Raw genomic sequence first — 25,044 nt, forward strand, 5'->3', positions numbered from 1 at the left:
TTTTTTAATAGTTCTATATAACTCACAATGATATGTCATTCCCTTGACATATACGCACCATTTCCACGCTGCCTTCCGCACCACCTAATCATAACAAGTGTACCAAATTTCTCCAAAGTAAATCCCCACGTTGAGCGGGTTTGCATATCAAGGCTCCTAACTATGAAAACATTTACGATCACTCCAACCCCAATCATTTCACAGATTCAACCTGTTGTATATAAGTTATTAGGACGTAAAATTGAACATAATTTATACGAAAAACACTTTTATGCATTGCAAGACCTTTAACTGCCAAACATTCACCACAAACTTATAGTCGTATCGACATAAACAAAAAGAAGTGTGGAGCAGGAAACTACTTTACCCAAAAGTCAAAAGAGACTCACTGAAGACATACGAACTGGTCGAGCGGTTTGGGTCACTAGTCTATCAATTAGAAGTTTATGTGTTGAAAACCTGAAGAGGGTATTCGTTTTTTTGTTTTTGTTGTTAAAGTGTGTTCCTATTTTCATCAGAGGACTGAGAACATCTTTTTAAATAAATCTTTGGCAACTACTTTTCTCTGAAATTCCACTAGAAGGGAACATTATATGAATTGCAAATCTAAAATCCACAGCTGAGAACAAAATATTATGTTCAATATTTCATTATTATCCTTTGATTTGTAATGAAAAACTAATTATAAGCATTGACGATTTCACGAGATTCTCCCCCGGTAATGGTCAATATATGAATGAGAGAAAACTGATAAAACATTATTAGTCCACTTTGAGCTTAATCGAAGATAACTTATGGCCACGAAGGGGGAAATTTATGTCGACACTCTCAAATTCTCCCACAGGTCATGCCCTGAAATCATCAGTTTGAAAGGTTTCCTTAACAAATAGAATATTACATTTATTTCTCGTTCTACGTTTTGAAATGGAAAAATCATAATTTTAAAGTGAATTATAATACGATAAGCATAAAGATTTATAGAACTAATGAAGTAAATATTCTTGTGTAAGTTATCGTTTTCTAATCAGGTTAAAACTCGAATATTCGTTTGCATCGCACTTTAAAGTAAATCCACTCTCTATATAATTCTTACTGGAAAGTATGTTTAACTCCAATTACTTAATCAATATTTTTAATAATATATTTTTTGTAATACTTTTACTATTCAATGTTGTATACACTACATTTCCCAAAGCAAAACCTCGCAAATGTATAGTGAACTAGTGAATATTATCAAATAAATTACCATTTTGTTTACGTAAATACTGCATCGCCTCATTTGAAACTTCGTACTTAAAATAATAATAATAATAATAATAATAATAATAATAATAATAATAATAATAATAATAATAATAATAATAATAATAATAATAATAAAATCATAGCCATACCTTTATCAGAATTTCAGGCTTAGTCAATAATTGAATTCAACGTGGTCTCTATTCGAAGTTCTATTTAATCGAATCCGATAGAAATACAAAGAGAAACTTCGAAAACAGGTAAAAGAAAAATGTTACCTTGGTGGGACTGGAACTAACCTTTAAGAGTTCCTTTCAATTTACAGACAAATGCCTTAGACACTTTGTTTCTTTTCTTTAAGTTAACTGATTCACCGAACGTATCTGAGTAACTTGTCTCTATTTTCTACTCGGTTATATACGTTTTACAATTATTTCCGTCAATCTTGAACGACAGGATCACGAATACAAAAACATCTAAGAGAATTAAAATTCCAAACTCCCCACCGGGAATCGAACCCGGGACACCATACACCTTAGGCACACATTGTAGCCACTAGACCAGCGGGGAAAGCAAGTGAAATTCATTTTGTAGTATCTGAAGTTTACACCTATTTCATCCTGCTGTAATAATGTTTACCGTATTCGTTACTTTGAGGAATGATATATATTTGTTATTCATATAGGTTCTATTACATATTCATTCATAAATATTATATAAATTATCAGAACTATTCATGATCTTCCATGGAAATTCACTGGCGCATGCACAGTAGACAGAGAGTGTAATTGAAAGGTGAGTTCAACAGATATTATATATTTCGCCGACATTATTTAATAGCTATGTAGAAGAGATAGCAAAAATGAGTTTTCATAATGAAGATGGAATTTCGGTAGGAGATAGAATGATGTGGTGTATACGGTTTGGGGTTGATATGATTGTTGTTGCAGAATCTAAAAAGAAATTTAATAAGATGTAGAAAACTTGAGAAAGGCTTCTGAAGAAAATGGGAGGAAAATAAATGTTAGAAAGACAAAATCCATGATGATTGAGACGAAGCGATCGGTGTCAAATATAGAAGTAGGAGCGGGGGAAAAACAGGTGACTAGTTTTTGATGTCTGAGTATTATTATTACTGATATGACATGCGAACGTGAAATAAAAGCAAGGATAGAAATGGCAAAAGAAGCCTTTAGGATGAAGAAAATACTATTTTGTGGGGCCTTAGAGTTAAAAAAAAGACTCATAAAATGCTTCGTTTACTGTATTTTACTGTATTTATAGGACAGAAACATGGACATTACGCAGAAATGTTGAGAAACAATTGGAGGCTTTCGAAATATGTGCGTGGAGAAGAATGGAGAGAAATAGCTGGGTCGAGAGGAAAACGAATGAAAGGGTTAGAAATGGAAGGAGAATAATATTATTAAGAAGAGGAAGAGAAACTGGTTGGAATATTGGTTAAGAAGGAACTGTATCATGAGGGATGTGCTAGAGGGTATGGTGGCAGGAAAGAGAGGAAGGGGACGAATTAGACTATATAGAAACATGATTAGGCTATTGGCGATATCAAAACAGAAAAATCGTATGTAAAGATGGAGAGGTTAAGATGTGGAGCATGACAGCTTGTGGAGCATGGCAGCTTCTCAGCTGCGGTAAGTGACCCGCTGGTAATGGCGGAATATTTCTGATATAATGATTTTGATGATGCACAGTAGAAACAGAAAGATCCACTTTACTGTCATTGCTAATACGAATCACAATGCAAATTTCTACAAGTTGTCAAAATGCCTAGCTCTAAAGGCTGTAGAGAACTATTTGTTAGTTTGCGAGGAGAAATTATAGTCGAGTAAAAGTGGAACAAACTCTCATTCAGATCGCTTGGGTTTCGGGCTGTGACGAGAAAGCAGTGAAGAAATTGATTTAGCTGTATGACAAATAATAATAATAATAATAATAATAATAATAATAATAATAATAATAATAATAATAATAATAATTTATTTCACAATTCATTTCTGCCAGTAGCTTTCGCCCCCTTACTCCAACTTCATGCTTACACAGGAGGAAGCTGCGCGTCCCCAGGTTGGGAACCACTACTTTCCATTAAGGAATTCTGATAGCCTGTTAGAAATTTGCATTCTGACTAATATCAATAAACTGCATTCTTCTGTTTCTACTGCGCATGCACCAGTGAATTTCCATGGAAGATCATAAATAATTCTGATAATTTATATAATATTTATGAACGAATATGTAATAGAACCTATATGAATAACAGATATCATTCCTCAAAGTAACGAATACGGTAAACATTATTACAGCAGGATGAAATAGGTGTAAACTTCAGATACTACAAAATGCAATCCACTTGCTTTCCCCGCTGGTCTAGTGGGTACAGTGTGTGCCTAAGGTGTGTGGTGTCCCGGGTTCGATTCCGGTGGGGGAGTTCGGAATTTTAATTCTCTTAGATGTTTTTTGTATTCGTGTTCCTGTCGTCCAAGATTAACGGAAATGATTGTAAAACGTATATAACCGAGTAGAAAATAGAGACAAGTTACTCAGATAGGTACGGTGAATTAGTTAACTTAAAGAAAAGAAAAAACTGTCTAAGGCATTTGTTTGTAAATTGTAAAGAACTCCTAAAAGTTATTTCCAATCCCACCAAAGTAAAATTTTTCTTTTACCTGTTTTCGAAGTTTCTCTTTGTATTTCTATCGGATTCGATTAAATAGAACTTCGAATAGAGACCACGTTGAATCCATTTTTTGACTAAGCCTTAAATTCTGATAAAGGCATGGCTATGATTTTATTATTATTATTATTATTATTATTATTATTATTATTATTATTATTATTATTATTATTTAAAGTACGAACTTTTAAATGAGGCGATGCAGTATTTATGTAAACAAAATGGTAATTTATTTGATAATATTCACTAGTCCACTATATATTTGCGAGATTTTGCTTTAGGAAATGTAGTGTATACAACATTGAATAGTAAAAGTATTACAAAAAAATATATTATTAAAAATATTGATTAAGTAATTGGAGTTAAACATACTTTCCAGTAAGAATTATATAGAGAGAGGATTTACTTTAAAGTGCGATGCAAACGAATATTCGAGTTCTAATCTGATTAGAAATCGATAACTTACACAAGAATATTTACTTCATTAGTCCTATAAATCTTTATGCTTATCGTATTATAATTCACTTTAAAATTATGATTTTTCCATTTCAAAACGTAGAATGAGAAATAAATGTAATATTCTATTTGTTAAGGAAACCTTTCAAACTGATGATTTCAGGGCATGACCTGTGGGAGAATTTGAGACTCTGTCGACATAAATTTCCCCCTTCGTGGCCATAAGTTATCTTCGATCATGCTCAAAGTGGACTAATAATATTTTATCAGTTTTCTCTCATTCATATATTGACCATTACCGGGGGAAAATCTTCTGAAATCGTCAATGCTTATAATTAGTTTTTCATTACAAATCAAAGGATAATAATGAAATATTGAACATAATATTTTGTTCTCAGCTGTGGATTTTAGATTTGTAATTCATATAATGTTCCCTTCTAATGGAATTTCAGAGAAAAGTAGTTGCCAAAGATTTATTTAAGAAAATGTTCTCAGTCCTCTGATGAAAATAGGAACACACTTTTAAAAAAACAAAAAAACGAATACTCTCTTCAGGTTTTCAACACATAAACTTCTAATTGATAAACTAGTGACCCAAACCGCTCGACCAGTTCGTATGTCTTCAGTGAGTCTCTTTTGACTTTTGGGTAAAGTAGTTTCCTGCTCCACACTTCTTTTTGTTTATGTCGATACGACTATAAGTTTGTGGTGAATGTTTGGCAGTTAAAGGTCTTGCAATGCATAAAAGTGTTTTTCGTATAAATTATGTTCAATTTTACGCCCTAATAACTTATATACAACAGGTTGAATCTGTGAAATGATTGGGCTAGAGTGATCGTAAATGTTATCATAGTTAGGAGTCTGGTTATGCAAACCCGCTTAACGTGGGGATTTACTTTTGAGAAATTTGGTACCTCTCTTATAGTTTATTCGCCTCCACATACAGTGAAGCTTACTTCAAAAACAATCACTTTCTTAACTTTCATTATTCCCATTACCTGACTTTCACTCATTCTTTCTCACAAACTTAAACAAATTCTCCAATTGACCCAGTAAATTTCCTAAAATCGGCCCGGCGAAACAGTAATTAACCCAAATTTAGTACCTTGGGTCGTTGTCTTACCCACTTATTCTTATTGCGTGTCTTGTTCTGCAGTAGATGAGAGCGATTATGCAATAGTAATCCAACGTTCTATTGCGCGGGAACATACTATAACCGAATCTTCTTCATGCGCAGGAACAATTAACATGTATAACAAACATTTAAAATTTATGATGATTTGAAATGTATTTGCGTAATATTAAATTATCTCACCACATGTGTAAGCTCTTTCACTTCGTACTCAGGCCACGATTCATCAGGTTTCACATGCAATACTAGTAGCCAGCTAATATTTAGTTTATTCGTCGTCTTCCCCACCAGGGACCACTTACACATCATGTTTTCGTCACATTTGCTTAACAAGCAACTTAGTACAGTTGCCAGACTATTGTTTACTTTAAAATGAACAAGAATATAATGAATGAACATTTTTATCACACAAAGGCTTATTTCCCACTTGTAAACTCACTTTGTAAACACACTGCATCACCATGTGACAAATGAAGAATGGAACCGAACATACAGGCAGCGCGACCAGACTACGATTTCTCCAATCAGGTTCTTCAGCGGTGTCGCTGGTGGGCCGCCATCGAGAAATGCTGCAAAACGGCATAAGTGGAAAATGCCCACATCCCGCCTTGAAACCAGCTGTGTTGAAGGCCTGGCCGCGGAAGTAGAATACGGCAAATTGTCAAAAGGGGAGGCAAATACGAGCATTAACTGAAGCAGTCGTTTCGTCCACTGTCTGCCGACCCTTTTCCCACTCGTTTTAAAAGGATCATCAGCTAATTGTATTAGTTGCGAAACTTACTTTCCATATACTGTTCCGCTTGCAGGTCCTATAGTATAAGAGTTATCTTACTAGTCGGCGAACCGCCAGCGTTTCAGCGCCTGTGCGAGCATCTTTGCCGAGGCCGTTCCGTCCGCTGTTTGCCGACCTTCTTTACATGTCGGCACGCCGCCAGCGTTTCGGTATCTTTCCGACAATATTTTCCTCGGTCGGCCCGTCAACTGTTTGCCGTCTTCTTCCAAAATATGTGTCATGGATCCCCTCTTACTTGTAATTTAATTTTAAATATTTACTTCTCATATACCCTTTACGTGCAGTCCCTTAACCACATTTCTTTCCATATATTCACCTTTTTTATGTCGGCACGCCGTCAGCGTTTCGATGTCTTTACAACCATCATTTGGTGCGGTCGTTCCGTCCATTGTATGCCGAGTTTCTGCCGACTCCGTTTTCACAAGACATATTTAATAGAATTAGTGTTCACCCACAAGAAAAACCTTCGGACAGTTTCAATTTTTACTTCATCATTAAATAATATACAGGCTCTATTCATTTTCCAAAATTCGACTCGTTGCCACTGGTACACGATATTGAAACTTTCGCCGATGTCGTGACGATGTCGTTTATCAAGAAGTGGCCGGGAGTGTCTTTTTGCAGTCGTCGTCCGACTGTTTCCAGAAAGCTTTATACGAGGGAAATATAAGCCTTAATTCGTATTTTAAAGCAACAAATTACCTTCTAGCTCTCTTTTGATGAACGACTATGATTTTGCTTGGCGCGGTCAAAAATGCCGCCGGTGTCCGGCGCCGGCAATCCGACTGCGGCATCTGGTCGGCGTCGACAAATTGTCGGACTGTGTGCGGCAGGATCCTGATGAGGATGGTAGATAGCTAATCCATACGAAGACAATATCAAACAGATGTGTTAGCAGTTTCATTCTTTTTTACCGTTAAATAGCTGAGTAATACCGAAATATAAAATTTGATTTAGTCTATAACAGGAATCAACGTCATAAAGTAACTTTACCAACCAGATGTTCGTGATAGCTTACCTGGTTGTAAACTCAGTCGTTGTGCGCGTACGTGTTGGTGATTAATTTAAAGAATATAGAGTTGTCACCGTGTTAATATATGAATCATTCTGGATAGTTAAGTAAATACTAAATTATTATTAGTAGTATTAGCTTAAACACAAATGAGTAATTATGATATAATTTAGCCATCTATGCTTGTTGACATTCTTAAGAGAAGGAATTTACAGTTCGCGAGTCAATGCAGAAGTTTTAAATATGGAAGAACTGTTAGTGTCAAAGCAAGCAAGTAAATAGTGATAGCATTCATATACCGCATATGATATAACAAGTTACGAAGTGTAAATGTGTGGAGATCAATATTTTAGTAACAATGCATTTTGAGTAGTTTCAAATCTTTCGTTGAGATAGCTAGTGCTTAACAATTTTCTTTACCTGAGTGTATAATCTCTATTCGACTATCCTTCGTAGGATCGACTAATACAGATTATACGAAGTAGCATTGAGTAGTGAATACTCACTTAGAGTGTCGTATGTATATGAAAAGGACGGGTGTAGAAATGCTTTCTTTCGGAGTTATAGGCTGCCGAAAACAAAGAAATTAGCTTTAAAGGCCCATAGCTCCAAAATTATGAAACCTGCCATAGTCGGGTCAAAACTTCACTTAGAAACTAATATGTGCCCTATCCGAAAATCCATGTTTCAAAATCGTAAGATACTTACGCAACATTCTTTATAGAGGGAGTTTGGCTACAGGTATGTACTCACCAACAACCTCTATAAAAATTGTTGCGGAAGTACCGCAGTATTCTGAAACTTGGATATTTGGATAGATCACATCATGGTTCCTACGTGAAGTCTTCACCCGACTACAATAGTCCAATACTTTTGGAGCTATGGACTTTCAAGGTTCACTTTTACGTGTTTTCGGCAGCCTATAACTCCAAAAGGAAGCATTTTTATGCACCCAAGTTGGTCTATGCTTTTTGTCTTATCTTGGTGTCAGGGATCTCATCCCAAACGTTGTCGGTATTGTTTCGAAACACCCTGTATATATGAGTGTACTATAAATGTTTATGTTCAGTAACGTATATACTTGGAAACTTGGAAATGTTATTGCACCTTCCAGAAGATATTAGTGACGCGATTGAAATGAATGTTATGAATCGTAAATAGAGTAACAGTATGGTAGACAACTATTAAGTTTTTTCTTTCTTTTCTCTCGTTCTGCATATACACAATTTAGTAGTTTATGTAATCAAGATAACTAGAAGCACATGTACGTTAGCAATTATTTCGGTTGGACGATAAGAAGGTTTTGTTTACGAATATATTTCAGTTCACATTAAAGTAAACGCGGGATATTATCGATAGTTTTTGAATCATCGAGTAGTAACTATAGAGGTGCACCATTAGGAATTGACTTACCTGCGCCGTAGTTTCTCATATTCACAAAATTTTCACAGTATATGCATTCGGAAATTTTTATTACAGTTTTGTAATTGGCGTCATTAGTGCTCTCGATTAGTGTATAAACCACCTTCCACTACGATATAAAATCTGCCTCTCTCCTCTTGTCAGTGAATGTATTGACACGATATGTAATATAAATGCCGTAGCAGAAGCTTCGAGAAATTTTGACACGCTTAATATCTTTTGTTATCGCTAATAAAGAACTAGAGCACACAATGGTCTCGACCTAATTATTTTGCTTTGTCTTATACTTATGTAAGCAATCTGAGAATTTGCCTTTTAAATATGCACCGCAAAAATTAAATCCAGCTATCTTCAGTAGCTTAACATTACGACGTTCCTTGTCTTGATATAGTATAAACTTACGTCTAAAGTGACATTCTAATAAGTAGTTTTCGAGAAACGAAGTACTATATTTAAATAACTTGATTGACAATTTAACTAGTGTGTTAATATAATTCGTTGTTTATTTAAACCCTTGTAATTTATAGACGTATTTAATTTCCTTGCATTTCTTTCTTTACTTTTTACTACTGATTGTAATAAATCGTAAAAATGTCGTTAGTGGATTTTGTTTCTCAAATGATTAACCTAATGTATATGTTCCTATCTTGTCTTTATGTGGTACGAATGTGCAAATGAGTGAATGATTTTAGTAGTAAGCAGAGAAACGTACACGATAAAGTAAAAGATTGGTAATGAATTCAAAATATGGATATTCAAAGAAAATGTGGTTGTCATTAATGCATGACTTAGGTCATGAAGGGTGTAAATCTTCCGTTTAGTCAACTATGGCTCTACGAAGCAAGTGAGGGCAACAGAACAGAAATAGTGGTAGTAGCCATTGACTTTGAGAATCTTCGGGAACTTCAAATCTGTATATACATCGTTTCAGTTAGATTTTTTTCTTTTTCCTCTGCAAGCTTCAGTAATTGCATAACTGCGGAGTGAGAAGTACCGAGTCAATGGGTGATATCAATAAAACGGAGAAGTTACTCATTACGCCCAATTTTGAAGTAGTTACTCGCATTGGTATCAATAAAAAGAGAACTGAGCACTAGTCGTCTCGGCTGACCTCGGAGAAGCCCCGCCCTTTTGAAGTAACCACACCTCTATTCTCGAGCCGAGTAACTACTGCGCGTTTGATATCAATAAAAATCAAAGACTCCTCTGTGATGCTAGTAACTTCTCCAAATTTGTGGATTAAGCTAAATAGGTAACTCCGTGCGAAATATGGCGAAGTATATGATTGTTTTACTACGTAGAAAAACTTATAAACTTAATAGAAATGTTGGAAATGGAGATTACAAAAAGCATTTTAAGTTTTTGAAAGAAAATGTAGTGATTAGCACAACATTTTTTAAGGAGAATCACCCGAAATTCGGGGTGGTGGACTACGTAATGACGAAAAGATGCGGGTTTTCTTCAAGGCCGCCGATCCCGAGGGGGCCCGGGCCCCCCAAAGCTCATGTGGGCCCCCTATTGTATTGATGAATATACAATATTTGGCATAATTAGAGTGCAATTTGTCTTAAAATCCTGATATATATACCTTCTGCATCTGAATGCCCTCCCGCCCCAAATCTACAGAGAAATCGGTGCCCTTGGTTTTCTTGCGTTACGTGAGTGATCAGGGATTCCAGGTCGGAATGTCAGGGGATTCTGGTGTGGCTCAAAATACTGTCTATGACTACCTGAAAATGGATTGTTTCCGAAAGTGTGCGTAATATACAAGCAGCAAAGGCAGAGTGGCATGAACAATATACATTTCCGGGTGCTATCGGAGCACTTGACTATACACAAGTGGCATTAAAGAAACCTAGTATTTTGGAGAGTAATACGTTAATAGGAAGAGCTATTTCATGGCTAAGCGGTTAGCGTACATGCTTTTGGCATAGGAGACCCGCGTTCGATTCCCGGCAGGAGCTCGTGTGGTGTGGATTCCACGTTAATCAGTGGGTTCTGTCTCATATAGGCACGCTACTGAAAAGGACGTTAAACTAATAATCAACTCAACTCAACGTTGATAGAAAGGGTGTATACATGAGAATGTATTTTGTTTATGTCAAGTCGAAAGTGGACACGTATGGTGTGGCAAACGCAATCAGATGGACGTGATTTATGACGTGGGTGGCTGGACTTCTTAAAAAAGAAAACAAAGGAGCCAAGTGTCTGATTTCGTTCTTAAAGCCAAACAATTTACAAAGACCTTGGACAACACGTGATATGCGGTTATCGTGTTAATCTTGATATTGCTGGATTCCAATCAACATCCATCAGCTCAAATAGGTTCATTCCCATGGTTTCAGTATTACTTTCTTCTTTCCCGTTTTTTTCTTCTTTTTTATTTTTGTTTTATTCTCGCTCGAATGTTAAAGATTCTCTTTTGAATTTGTGTCTCAGTCGTAGATGTATTTGATATTTCGTTGCATTTCACTGTAATTACCTTCAAACTTTCGGCTTTCCTTCGTTTACTTTCTGGTAGCTGTGACTTTGAAAATACCACTGGAAACTCTTTTACAATATCCACAAATTCCTTTGATTGAAGCTATCGTTGCTACTTGTCCGTTTCATGGCTTTTAAGATACTACGCTACGCCATAGGTTAAAAACAACGAAATGACTGCGCGATGAATGGGAGAAATGAGTAATCACTTCTTTTATTGATACGACTCAGTGCTACGTGCAGAGGAAGCGCGAGTAAACGTTCATAAATCTGGAGCAGACTAGACCTGAGTACTGGCTTGTTTTATTGATACGAAATTGAGGGAGGAGATTACTCCAGGTGTAGTTACTCCGATTCTCGAGCAGGACTTCTCAGAAGTAGTTACTTATTTTTATTGATATCACCCAATAAATAAATAAACTTTGACTGGAACAATGGTTACACTAATCAAAATTAACTATTTTTCACCATCTGGGTTAGGTTCCAGTAACTCCTACTTCTGTATTTACTTGGATCCAAGTCAGAGTTGTTTGGATTAAACACATGTTAATCCAACAGCAACGGGCTTAACCTTGATTCTCATTAAACTAACCGGGAATGCAATACTCATTTAGGTTTTTTTAACTATATTTCAGTGATTATCACGTTCTTTCCTTCTTTTTTTACTATTCTTCTTCTTCATCTTTTATTATCTTCCATATTTGCCATAGACTTTCGACAGCGTTCCTTTGTATTGTTTTTCTTTACATTTATTACTACTTCGGGACAAATCATTCCTTCAATGAGGTCATCCTAACTCATTCTTCTTCTTACTACCTTGCTTCTACTTTTCATTTTCTCCTTTTACCTTCCTCCTCTTCATAGTTCCCTTTCTTCGTCTTTCTATTTTAAGGAAACTGAAGATGCTATAACTAGAAGTCGTCCTCATTGTTTGTCGTCAATTAATTCATGTCAAAAGAAATCTTTAGAAGTCCGATATCAGATAAAAGTGAAGGCATAGTACACAACGCTTAATTATTAACAATATTTCTTAGTTCTTATGATATTTACAATTTTAAAATGGCGACACCCCCTCAACATCTCTCCTTCCTTTTCTTCTAAGTTATGACATCTTGTTTCATACGTGTGGCACAAAAAAGTCACAGCGGTGATCGTAAGCCTGTTCCGCGTTGATCAATGCGCTGTGATTGAATTCTTGTCAGCAGAGGTTTGTCAGTTCTGTGAAATTCATTGCAGAATTATAAAGAAGTGTGTATCGCAGACAACTATGAAGAATTTGTCAGGCCAGAAACTTCTTCTCATCAGTCATGACCTCAAAGGGAGAATATTTACAGTTGTTTTAGATATACTTTACACAAATTACCTTATTTGCCTATGAGTATCACTGGACTGACAACCCTCTGCTGAAAAGAATCGAATCACAGTTTGTTGATATATACAGAATAAGTTTGCTATCGCCGTGTAAACTCTCTCACTCCGGCACTGGACTCCGGAAGAATTTTCAGCTTTTCTTTTCTTTTTCTTTTCTTTTTCTTTTTTCTCTTTTTTTACTAAAAAGGCAAACATACTTATTCCTCAGGTTTCCACAAGCAGGGAACACTGTATTAAAATACGATAAACTCAGAATTCTCTCTTAATTTCATAAATATCTAAGCACATAAAGGAGCTATGCCCAATTTTCCCGTATGAGTCGCGCAATTCGGTGTGGGAAGAAGTCGTGGCCTAAGACCTTCATATATAAATAATGATGGCCATAGCTCAGCAGGAACATGACCAAAATGAGTCAAAAATAGAACGGAAATGTTCCATTAGGTGCGCATTTATTTATTTTTACATATTTTTGTATATGTAAAACTAGAAGGCGCACTCCGTTCAGGTTTTATGGAAGTGAGACTACACATTGAACTCTACAAGCACTATAAGTTTCATCGCACTCGAGCCTGCGGAACAGGAAATTAAATCGAGTCAATGACAGGGGACGTACCATCTCCGATGCTCGGATTGGCCTGATATGCTTCAAATCTCTCGACAGAGAATGCCGTAACCGCATGTCATATTTCTGCTGAGTAACATTGCTATAGATAAAATAAGTGGAATTGAATGGTAGTTAGAATTTTGCACATTGTGCACCATACCTAGAAAACTAAAAATAAATACAAGGATATTCGCAGAAAAAACTGACTCTTGCACTAGCATAACACCTGGTATTGAAAGGTACAAAAGGATTGATATGTTACCTGAGTTGAACTACAAGGTTTCCTTTACTCCCATTACCGCACAGGCAGTTGGGGGTGATTATTATGAAGGATGCAATGTGTTATATATAGGTATGCAAAAGGTTTCAATTGTCGATTTCCTCATCCTCTGACAGTAATGGTTCATCGTTATCGCACAAGAGCCTAGCTACGTCTTCTTGTGAATAAAATAAATTATCCAAGTTGAGTTCGGCCGCTGTGCAATTGCTTCGCCTATTCCTAACCACCAAATAATGAGCATAACATGTGCACAACATCCAACTGTCCATGCTCAATTTGTACATTGATAGAAATATCCCATAATGCAACCGTTCTCTTCCCGAGCAAGATCGTATAAAAGGAAAGTGCAGAACTTTACCGAGCCAGTCGGAGCATCGGAGATGGTACGTCCCCTGATTTGACCCATTTATTTCCCTATTCCACAGACTCCAGTGCGATGAAACTCATAGTGCTTGTAGAGCTCAATGTGTAATCTCACTTCCATAAAACCTCAACGGAGCTATATACAAAAATATGTCAAAAATATGCGCACCTTATGAGCATTTCCATTGTGTTATTGGCCCATTTTTGTCCATGTTCCCGCTGGACTGTGGCCACCATTATTTATATGTGAAGGTCTTGGGCCACGACCTCTTCCCGCACCGAATTGTATGCGCGCTACTCAAGCGGGAGAATTAGACACTTTTGGAACAACTCCTTAAAATTTTAAATAATGTTAACTTACACTAATACGGAAATTTGAATACAAGAAAATTCCTAAAAAATAGTCTAACGCTTGCCTTACCAACAGACTCAAACGCCACGTATTGATAGGTTGTTTGCTAAGCATGGACGTCTGTTACTAACTGTTGTGTCACATCCAAACATACATTTTTTTCCGTTACCAGTAAATATTGTATTGCCCATGCTGGTTTCATTTTGTCATGTTTAGCAGAATTCATACGTTACATGAGCAAGAATGTTTTATTTAACTTTTCAAACTATTTAATAGACATTGTTTTAATGATTGATAGTAATGTTTTTATTTTGTTTCAGGATGCAAATTATAGAAATATCTGCCAAAGTGTTCTTCACTTTGAGTTTACTGGTTACCTTGATCTTGTGCTGCACACATTTCTTTGGTTTAATATAAAAAGAGATTTAAAAAATAAGGAATAAAAATGGTATTAGGGTTGAGGAAATGACACATTCACACTACAATTTCATATGTACGCTTCAATGTTCTGACAAAATAATGTCATTACATTTCAATTTGAATAGTGAAAAACCAATGTGAACAAGATTTGTCTCCACATGTGGCAGAAATTATAATATCTTGTAGGCCTAGTATGATTTTGTTAACATTCTTAGTTAAAATTGGGATGACCATAACGACATGTAATATGTGTCAGTTAATATTATTAATAAAGAAAGTTAAAATGTAGTTTCTTGGTTCTTGGTAAATTGTAAAAAGAGAACAATGAGTTTGGTTTTACGATCTACTATACTGTATTCAGTAATATTGTTTAATTGAGAGTAATTTTCGAGGTTATGTAGTCATTGTTACTTGAACAGTGTATTTGCAAATGCACTACAAAACTTTGTGGAAGTTTGATCGGTAAATTTGTATTATAAATACATAACTGATGAATGTGAAAGCATGCTCTTGTTGAGCGTGTACTACTAGTTACTAGAGTTTACTATTAGCCACAATTTTGTTCTCTTTTCAAACAGCGACGAATTATTACAATCCCAAGGAGATGGAGGGGCCGCGGTGGTTCAGTGGTAGAGTGTTCACCTTTGGTGCATAGGGTCCGTGGTTCAATTCTACTTCGCGCCACATGAACTTTGTGGTGGACAAACACCATGTGGGTGGGTTTCCTTGGGGTTCTCCCTGTTTCTTCGTTCCACCATTTCATTTATTTCTCATCATCACTGTCTTCTTTACCTTAACCGGCATAGCCGTGGGGCGTAAAACTCAAAGGATTTCATTTTGTTTCGAAGGAGGTGGACGAAAGTTACAAGATTAGGTAGACGCTGGAAATTATATACTGATAACTAGGGATCGGAAGTTGAAGACCTAAAAATTGCCTAGAAAGAAAATTAAAAGACCTAAAACTATCTCAAAAACGACCTAAAAACAGGAAAAAGGTACGTAAAAATAAGACTCAATTTAATTAGAATTACATATTTAATGAAAATACCTAGGTAATGCTCAAGAAATACAACGTAGGTTAACGGTCTGTCCTTTCACAAACTGAAGTACAAACTAAAATAAGAAAACTTCCACCCCTCATCTACCCCTTGCTGGAGGACATTGTTATGCCTCCTTATCTGACGTCTGATTGTTGCAGATCTGGTCTTATCAGTCCAGTCGTTGAAGAATGTATTATCTTTTGAATTTTCTTTACTAAAGAAAATATGTTTAAGAGGTGGTGGTGATTTGAGTTAATGACCAGTAAATTCATTGCCGAAAGACGAAGGGCAAAAAAGGGCGTAAAGACCTATAAAAAGTTTTAAAAAGACCAATAAACAAAACCACGCCGACAAAGGCAAATAAGGTCAAATAAAATCCACCATTCTCTGTCATACAATGACTCAAAATGAACATAGAGTATGTTAAGAATCGTCTTCGAGCACTCGTAAAAAAGAGGACTTTCCCTCAACTTCCGGGTCCTACTAACTTATAAGCGGCTTGGGTCAGTACAATGGTAAACCGTTTCATGGTGAAATTGAGTTATTAGGTAGAATGAGTTGGTATCGAACCACGAAACAGTACGTAGGTACTTAAATTTTGGAAATGTGCCTGCAGATGGCAGGAGAAGCTTATTTGGTATGTTCCATTACAAATGCAGCATATGAATTTTGAACGCTCGTTTCCAGTTATTCGAAATTTTGATAATATGACATACCATTACTTGTTCTCCAGCCACTCAACATCACAAACAAAAGTGGAAAATATAGGCTTGCAAAATAGAAAAGTACTTATCCTTTTATTGGTAAAGTATTCATATTCTTTGAACAGTGTTATTCTGGAAGAGGTATCACAGATTTACGGGCATTATTGCTGTTATAAAAAGTATTGTCTCACCTTGTAAGTTGTATTTGCTGACTCATAACGAGAACATTAGTCCTGTATGAAATAAAAGATGTCTTACCTGGTAACTATGAAGACATTTTCCATACGGACTGCTTGGATTCCAATTTATTTACAAAAATGAAAAATGGATCAATGGTTCATTCACTTCGATAAATGGATACCTTTTTAGAGAAATATTTTTGTAAAGAGTAAAATATAACATCATAAAATTCATAGTTATGGTTTTGGTTCATGAATACCTAGGTACATTTGAATATGAATTGTTCATGAGATGTTAAACTTGAAATTTCATTCTCGGAAAATTTCAATTTTGGAATTAGGCTGGTTGATATTCAGAAGGTGGTTTAGAGACTTGCGTATTACCTTGTAACTGTAAGTTTAAATCAAGTAAGGTTCGCGATGCTTGTGTTTGTTTTAAATGTATTATTATCGGTTGACAAATAAATTATTTTCTCGAGTTTTAGCCAAGAAAGAATTCCGATACGTTTGTAGTTGAGAACTGTGGAAATCCTCTCGTTGCTCTATTGGCTAGCGCATGTGCCTTTGTTGTACGTGGTTCTGGGTTGACGGTTACGAGTGTGACGGTGAAAGATTATCAGTTTCTCTCTGACCGGACCTGCAGCACATCCGAAAATGATCTCAATGCAAAAGAATATTGTTACTCAAGACACTGCTTAGACAATCGATCGGAGATCACATGATCCAACTTGGTTACAATTTCGAAGACGTCTTATCTTAAAACTATTCCATAGAACTTGCTTTAAAAAATGAAAGCGCAGTTGTCAAAGTACAAGTTTGATTCACAAAGATGAACTTCGAGGTTCTGTTAATAGAAGAAGTAGGAATTCTTACACTCGAATGCTACGTAGTTTTGGTGTTTCTCTGTACAACACTGAGGTAAGTTTATTCGCAAGTTATTGCCAAATTAATATGGAGGGTGTATGCACTTTTTTTGCAGTCCCTTAAAGTGTTCTGGGAATAACTTCTATAAATTTTGAAACTGTTTCTCTTAACTTGAGCATATGCTTGGAGTGGTTTATTATGAACAGGAAAAAAAATAACTGTGACAGATTAATTACAAGTAATCCGGTTAGAAACACTGTTGTTTGTATTTTAGTTCCAAAACCTGCCGCCTGCACTCGTTCGCTGGTCAGGTAATAACTCGTGTTGTTGTTGTAGTTATAGCCTCGACTAATAATATTATCGTTGTAAACAATAACTTTATAAGGACATTTTTCTCTCCTTTTTTACATCTTAGTTCCAACATTGTTGCTGAGAAATGCAGGGTGTCTCAAAATAAATTTTGGGGTTTAAGTCTTCGTAGTACTTATTACATTTTACGTACAATTATAAGGAATGCATCAAGTAAAAGAGCACCTCAAACAATCTTTGCTACAAGTGTTCAATGTGAGATTCATTCGTCACACGGCACACATCTAGTCGATAGGCGAGAAAGGCCCATAAACTTTCTGCCATATGGCACAAAACACATTCAATTTAGGGGAGTCTCGTTTCAATTGTACCATCTCCTGAGGATTTGCTGACGGCCAGATGCAAACATTATGAGTGCTCACATTAGCTCTTAGGTGAAAGGTCGATTTATCACTGAAGACGACACTATCCAGAAAATCTTCATTGTTATGCGGGAATATTTCACTTGCGAAATTGGCACGTAAACTGTAGTCTGTAGCAGTGGCGGCGTAAGGGCGGGGCAAGCGGTGCCCCCGCCCCGGGCCCCACTTTGTGGGGGCCCCCGGACGGTAGGTAAAAATAATTACTAAAGAACTTGTTAGCGTGAGGTACAAGGGCCGTCAAGATTTATAATTCACAGCTTCCCTAAAAGTAAAAGTAAATATTGATTAATTGTCAATCAATATTCACCAAATAACAGATGAAACAACAAAAACATCTGTCTAATAAAACTAATCAGTGCCGGATTTCTGTATAAGCTAAACATAGGTTAGGGCCTCACTCTCTTGGGGACCTGAAAAGAAATTTAAAGAAAAACTGAATGTAGATTAAAAATAAATAACAGTTTTATCTTGTTGGCTCCCAAAGAAATTTAAAGGAAAAGCTGAATGGAGGTGAAAAAATAATAATAAAAACGTTTCGCTCTCTTGGAGGCTCCCCAAAAAATTAAAGAAAAAAGCTGAATGTTGGTGAAAAATAAGTAAAATCAGTTTTACTCTGATGGGGCCCGAAAGAAATTCAAAGGAAAAATGTATGTGATTAAAATGTGAATAAAATAAAAATTTTACTCTTCAATTACTTTAGAGAAATTTAAAGGAAAAATCTGAGTGTAGATTAAAATATAGTAAAAGAAAAGTCGAAGTATATTGTTTTGTCTATATTCTGCTAGCTTGCTTCCTGAAATATCACTACTTAGTTATTTATCAGTTCAAGGGAAGGGCACAAAGAAGTGATGAACTTACATAAAGCTTTATAAAGATAACCAAGAAAGTTATGTCGCTTTTTGTGGACGTCTGTGTTCAAATGGCCTTCATACGGTGAGTTGAATGCAAATGAAGATAAGGCGAAGATCAGTTGTTTGTGTGGGGTATATCCAACACACTACCTGGTTGTGGCAGTTTAGTTAACCGTGAACTTGCGTAAGGACAGAGTGAACATGGGACCTCCACAGAGCGTCGTAAGGGTGTATATGCTGTACGAGTTCAAACAGGAGTCAAACGCCGCTACAGCGAGGCGGAAGACATGCCAGGCATTTGGTGAGGGTGTCGTGACTACGTGGACAGAACAGCAATGGTTTAACAAGTTTAAGGGCGGTGACTAAACACTCGAAGACGCACCACGAGCCGGAAGACCAACACATCTACAAAATGAAGATCTTCACGCAGCAATTGAGGCGAACAATGGCCAGACAGTGAGAAACTGGGACTACAATTCAGTGAGAATAGAGAAACCATTCGCCAGCAGCTCCATCAACTTGGGAAGCACTACAAGTTGGGTCGATAGACCCCACATGATTTGACTCTGGGCCAGAAGGCAACGCGAGCAGACACCTGTGTTTCTCTGCTGTCTCGTCTGAGGAAGGATCCATTTCTGAACAGGATGCTGACTTGTGATGAGAAGTGGGTCCTGTACGAAGCTCCACGGCGCCGTCGTCATTGGTTAGCATTCCATGAACTTGTTTCAAAACAGCCGAAACCAGTACTCCAGTGGTCCAGTGGACCAGTGGTCCTCCTGTGTGTTTGGTGGATTGCTCGCGGCATTGTGCATCGGGAAATGCTACCAGCTGCTCAAAGCATCAATGCAACTGTGTACTGTCAGCAGTTAAGCAGTGTTTAAGATAAACTCAAAACTCTGGAGAACGGACTTCTGAATCGCAAAGGTTTTCTCCTTGTTACAGAACAATGCTAAGCTCCACGTGGATAGGATGACCCAGGACACCATTCTACGCCTTGGATGAAAAACACTATTGCATCCGCCACACTCCCCGGACATTGAATCGTCCGATTATTACTTGTTCCATCACCTTAGAGGACGCAGTTCAAATCCCTAGTAGGGGTGCAAAATGCACTTGATACCTTCTTTGCTTCACGGCCCACCAAGTTCTACCGCGATAGAATCCATGGCCTTCCAGAACGTTGGCAGAAGGTCATCGATGCTGATGGGGACTATTTTTGATTTTCCAGGTACGTCTTAGGTGACATATCGATGTTCAGTGTGGTTGGTAAAAAAGTGACAAAACTTTCTTGGCTACCTTTATATCAGGGTACTAGCATTCTGTTCCTAACTGAAAGCTCTTTGGTGCAGACGCTATAGTTGCTGATTCGCTTGTTTTCCTTCTGTCTTTCTTCTTTTGTCCTTTACAAGTCGAATTTTCAGCGAGCGAAACTCTTTTGTTTAGCTGGTTTCTCCTTTTCTGCTCTTGTTTCTTGGCGTACAAATTTACACTTCAGCCCACAAATTTAGAGTGAATAAGATGTTCAATAAGAAAACAAGTTCAAATGTTCAAAAGAAAAAAAAACGTGAATTATGCTATATTGCTTCCTTCTATATTTAGATAGAAATAAAATAGAACTATTTTCTTACTTTGCCAACTTTGTGCAGCAGCTAAATGAGAGCGAGGAAAGGATAAAAGCATGTTTGTTGCTCTGATTTGGCTTTGTTCTAACCGAATGACCTGGATACCATAGAATTGTTTATATGTAATCCGTTCACTAAGGTGTGCTTAGAAACCTAAAGAACAAACTTGACTTTTCTCCACAAGGTATACTGATTTTTTTTCAATGGGGCTTGAAGCTTACAAAAGTTTGGCAACCGCACTTCAGATTTTGATAACACTACCCGTATCTGTCGCATCATTTGAAAGGTCTTTCAGCAAAATGAAGCTGATAAGACCATACTTACGCTCTACTACGAGTCAAGAAAGACACGAATCCGGACATTCTTTCTATCGATAATGGAATAGCATCTACTTTAGATTTTGATGGTTGATACTTTCGCAGCTACTAAAGCAAGGAAGGTAGCATTCTGAATGGTGGTGGAACACAGGCTAATAAGGTAGTGGAACTATTGCCGAAAGTTGTTTCAGGTTTCAACTTAAGACAATAAAAATACAAAAGTACCAAAAGAATAATAAAAAGCCGTCATGATCTGTTAATTGACTGGTGATGAGTGATAATGAAAAGTAGGATGGTACAACCCGTAGTAGAATTCTGTACTCACATATTTATTCTATGATGTAGCCCTATCCCCAATTATTCAATACATTCAGGATTTTTTGTTACAGTATATTCTAATACTAACAAGGGATATCATCCAATTGCCCGGCTCTGATTTCAATGAAATTTTTATTGCTGATAGAGGACATGTATTCATTACTTGTGATGACAGAAATTTTTGCCATGGTGCATGATTTCTATTTTTTAATAATTTTTAAAGGTTGCGATGTGGTTAATAGTGATTACTGCAAAAGTCCCTTACTATCCTTTGTAAACGGAGTGTTAATGAAAGAACAACCACAATTAAAATTTGGTGCCACATGCTATGGTTTTCAGTTTTCAAAACTTCACTTTAATTCAAAATGGCGGATTTCAAGATGGCTGCCGTCAATGATACCCTTATCGTATCACTTCCCTCTAGGCATAATATGTATTACCGAAACCTTTATCCACTTATTATCATTAATATGTGGGTTAGAAGCGGAGGTAAGGGACTTACGCACATAGTAAGTACAAACAATTAATATGCCTGTAACTTTTCACCAAATGAGCACATCTTAAAACTAACTTCACCATTGTCTTTCTGACTAAATTCTAGCCCGAAATTATGTATCACATTACCCTATTCCCATTTAAAAAACTTGACCTTAATTCAAAATGGCGGATTTCAAGATGGCTGCCGTCAAGGTCATACATACCATACGACTTCCCCCTAGGCCCTATACGTATCTACATGGATGTTCTTTCATTAACACTCCGTTTACAAAGGATAGTAAGGGACTTCTGCAGTAATCTCTATTAACCACATCGCAACCTTTAAAAATTATTAAAGAATAGAAAACATGCACCATGGCAAAAATTTCTGTCATCACAAGTAATGAATACATGTCCTCTATCAGCAATAAAAATTTCATTGAAATCGGAGCCGGACAATTGGGTGATATCCCTTGTAAGTGTGTTAGTAAGTGGTAGGTCTAACGGAAAGTCATAAGTGGCAGAATATAAATATGACTGAATTATTAAATACAAGATAATGGAATCATAAAACAAGCGTGAAATCTGGAAACAATAGTAAAAAGAACAAACAGGAGAGAAAGATTCTAATGTTTAACTATTTATTGATATTTATTGATATTGGCACTAAATAGATCGTATATTATCACTGGGGAGAAACCTAGTAAAAGATAAATGAAGAAGACACACAGGAGAGAAATCTATTCTAGCCATTATTTACTAGTTCGGTAAAAAAAAAAGTGTTTAAGTATCATGTATTATCATTGGAGAGAAAACGAATGTTAAAGTGAATGGGGCTAATTGTATGAGAAAAATCTAATCAAATAAAGCCCTTGTAACGTAAACTCAGACAGGTGAAAGACTATGAATAAACTTATCATATGGGAAATTGCACAGGACAAACACCAAAGGCGAGAACCGAACAAGAAAATTCTATAGAAAACTGATAGCTTGCATTTAGAAATCGCATCGGTTATATTGTTATTTGCATATTTTTCAATATCAGCTCATTGATACATTTTGTACGTAAATTCGTCTCTAAATGTATTATTAGGAGCATTACTTAAACTAATTACTTATCTAATTACAGTACACTTTTAACCTAGAATAGTATAACTTAGGTGTCGGATAAATTCTGGATTCTTTGCTGTTATGTTTTGTTTGTTCTTAAGATTATGTCATTTCTGTCATGGGTTGTAGTTTCCGTTACACTTGTATCCCTAATCCTCTGTCATGCCCCTTGTTTAAAAATGAATATATACTGTATATACATATATGATATATATGCTGAATGTCACCCCCATTTATTTAACATATCCCAAATTAAGATGGTTTAAACACACACACACACACACACACACACACACACACACACACACCAACGGGAAAGGGGGAGGAGGAGTAAACAGAAAGAATAAGTATGCAAATGAATGTCAAAAATAGCAATGTATAAATCATGATTTTTCGAGAAGGGGCCCCGATCTACTTCACTGGCCCCGGGCCCCAGTTTGCCTTACGCCGCCACTGGTCTGTAGGCTTTAGACCTGTAACAACTGCAAACGATAAAGACGCAGTTGCAAGCGTCTCCTTAATATTCTCCACACAGACGGTTGCACTGTACAGGTTCAGTCTTTATTTAAACACAAAAAGCTTTCTGCTCTCTAATCTCCATCTTTGCTACTTGCTCTTTCTAAGGGCAGACAGAGAAACAATGCATGTACATGCGTGCAAACAAAACTGTTTGAGTTGCTCTTTCATTTGATATAATATTTATAATTGTAACTTAATTGTAATAGATACTACAAAGTTTCAAATCCCTAATATTAATTTTGAAACACCCAGCATTACTTCAAATTGAGTCATCCTATATTCATGTCTTGTATATACATATCATGAGGGCCAGTCCTAGTCAATTTGTCACCCCGTGCAATGGCATAATTTACCGCCCCCTTTCTCCAGAAAGATCAAATCTTAAAGGTCATGATTTTAAGTATGCTACTCCAGCATGAGCAACAAAGGTGAGGGTAAGTGCAGTCGCACTCAGAAAGGCTTAAATACTTACTAAAAATGCAATCCCGTTGTGTCTGTTTTTTTCCTTTAAATATTAATCTATTATGTTAGTGAAAGATAAAGCAAACACACCTGCAGAGAAAAGATGGTAATTCTTTTTATAGAATTCACTATCGAGCTTCAATCTCAATGTATCAGTTTGCAATTCCAATGCAACTAGCTCTTTTATCTTTATTTCTTGATTTTTCTTCTACATCTTTTAACATTTTTTTTTTTAAAAAACTTGGTTCTATCTTCAATGATAAGGAACTTCTTTCTGACAAAAACAAGACTAGTTTCATATCAAAACTGTGATAACTTACTAAATGGAACAGATATTCACTACTATTCGAGAATTGAATTCTTGCATTTGGCAACAATCAAGCAATTTGTGCTCAGATTTATTCGACCATTTGCTTTAGCATTGTCCATGTGGCCTTAATCTAATGCAACCTAAACATAATTTATGAATGTAGTATTCAAATAGAGGGTCAGCTTAGTAAATGTAAGTACCATCATCATGAAGTCTGTTTCCAACAAGAAATATTTAATTTAAATAACATACTTATGACAGATTTTGCCGGAAAATCCAAGCTTGCCGTTCCACGCAAATACACGTGTTGCATATATGGTAGAGCCGGCTCTGTATATCATATATATCTAGTCGACAAATTATTTATATATGACATTTAGAAAAATACTATTAGGCAAATTAGTATTAGTTTTTTACCTTTAGACAAGTTATTGGAATTTTATACTGTTCGTGACATTATTTTTGTACTTATTAAAGGCCTGCTTTCACGAAAAAACAAAATTTCATTTCTACTTTTATTTCTTAGTTGATATTGATGAAAACTGTTGAAACCCGAATTGTTAATAGGTATGGTATTCATGTAAATTGTAAAATATTTGTAGCGTATCAATATCTAGCGTATAATTTATGTTGCATTTTACGGTAATTACACCTACATAAAAATATTTCATACTTAAATAGACGTAAGATGTATTACAAATGACTATTTGAAAAAGAAAAAACGAAATTTAGAAAAAAACGAGAGGCAATGTTTTTTTTTTAAAAAAGACGTAAATTTCTGAAAAAATACGAACCGTTTTTTTCTATTTACAACACTATTCTGATGTTGAGTGGCCAGCTAGAAGTCCTGATCTAACCCCATGCAACTTCTTTCTATTGGGCTTTCTTAAGCAACAAGTTTATAAAACTCCTTCAAT

The 25,044-nt window shown here is 36.1% G+C and overlaps 1 protein-coding gene across 1 annotated transcript in view; it reads left to right on the forward strand.

Moving 5' to 3' along the window:
• The window catches only part of LOC145660796 (putative fatty acyl-CoA reductase CG5065), an 86,297-nt gene extending 71,677 nt beyond the window's left edge, over positions 1-14,620 (forward strand). Inside the window, exon 8 of the mRNA XM_081726205.1 lies at positions 14,524-14,620. Within this exon, the coding sequence (XP_081582331.1) occupies positions 14,524-14,620 (97 nt within the window). The remainder of the gene's footprint in view (positions 1-14,523) is intronic.
• Positions 14,621-25,044: the final 10,424 nt, after the last annotated feature.

Source organism: Thermobia domestica, chromosome 9, assembly GCF_964235325.1.
Source record: "Thermobia domestica chromosome 9, izTheDome1.hap1.1, whole genome shotgun sequence".
Classification (NCBI taxonomy): Eukaryota; Metazoa; Arthropoda; class Insecta; order Zygentoma; family Lepismatidae; genus Thermobia; species Thermobia domestica.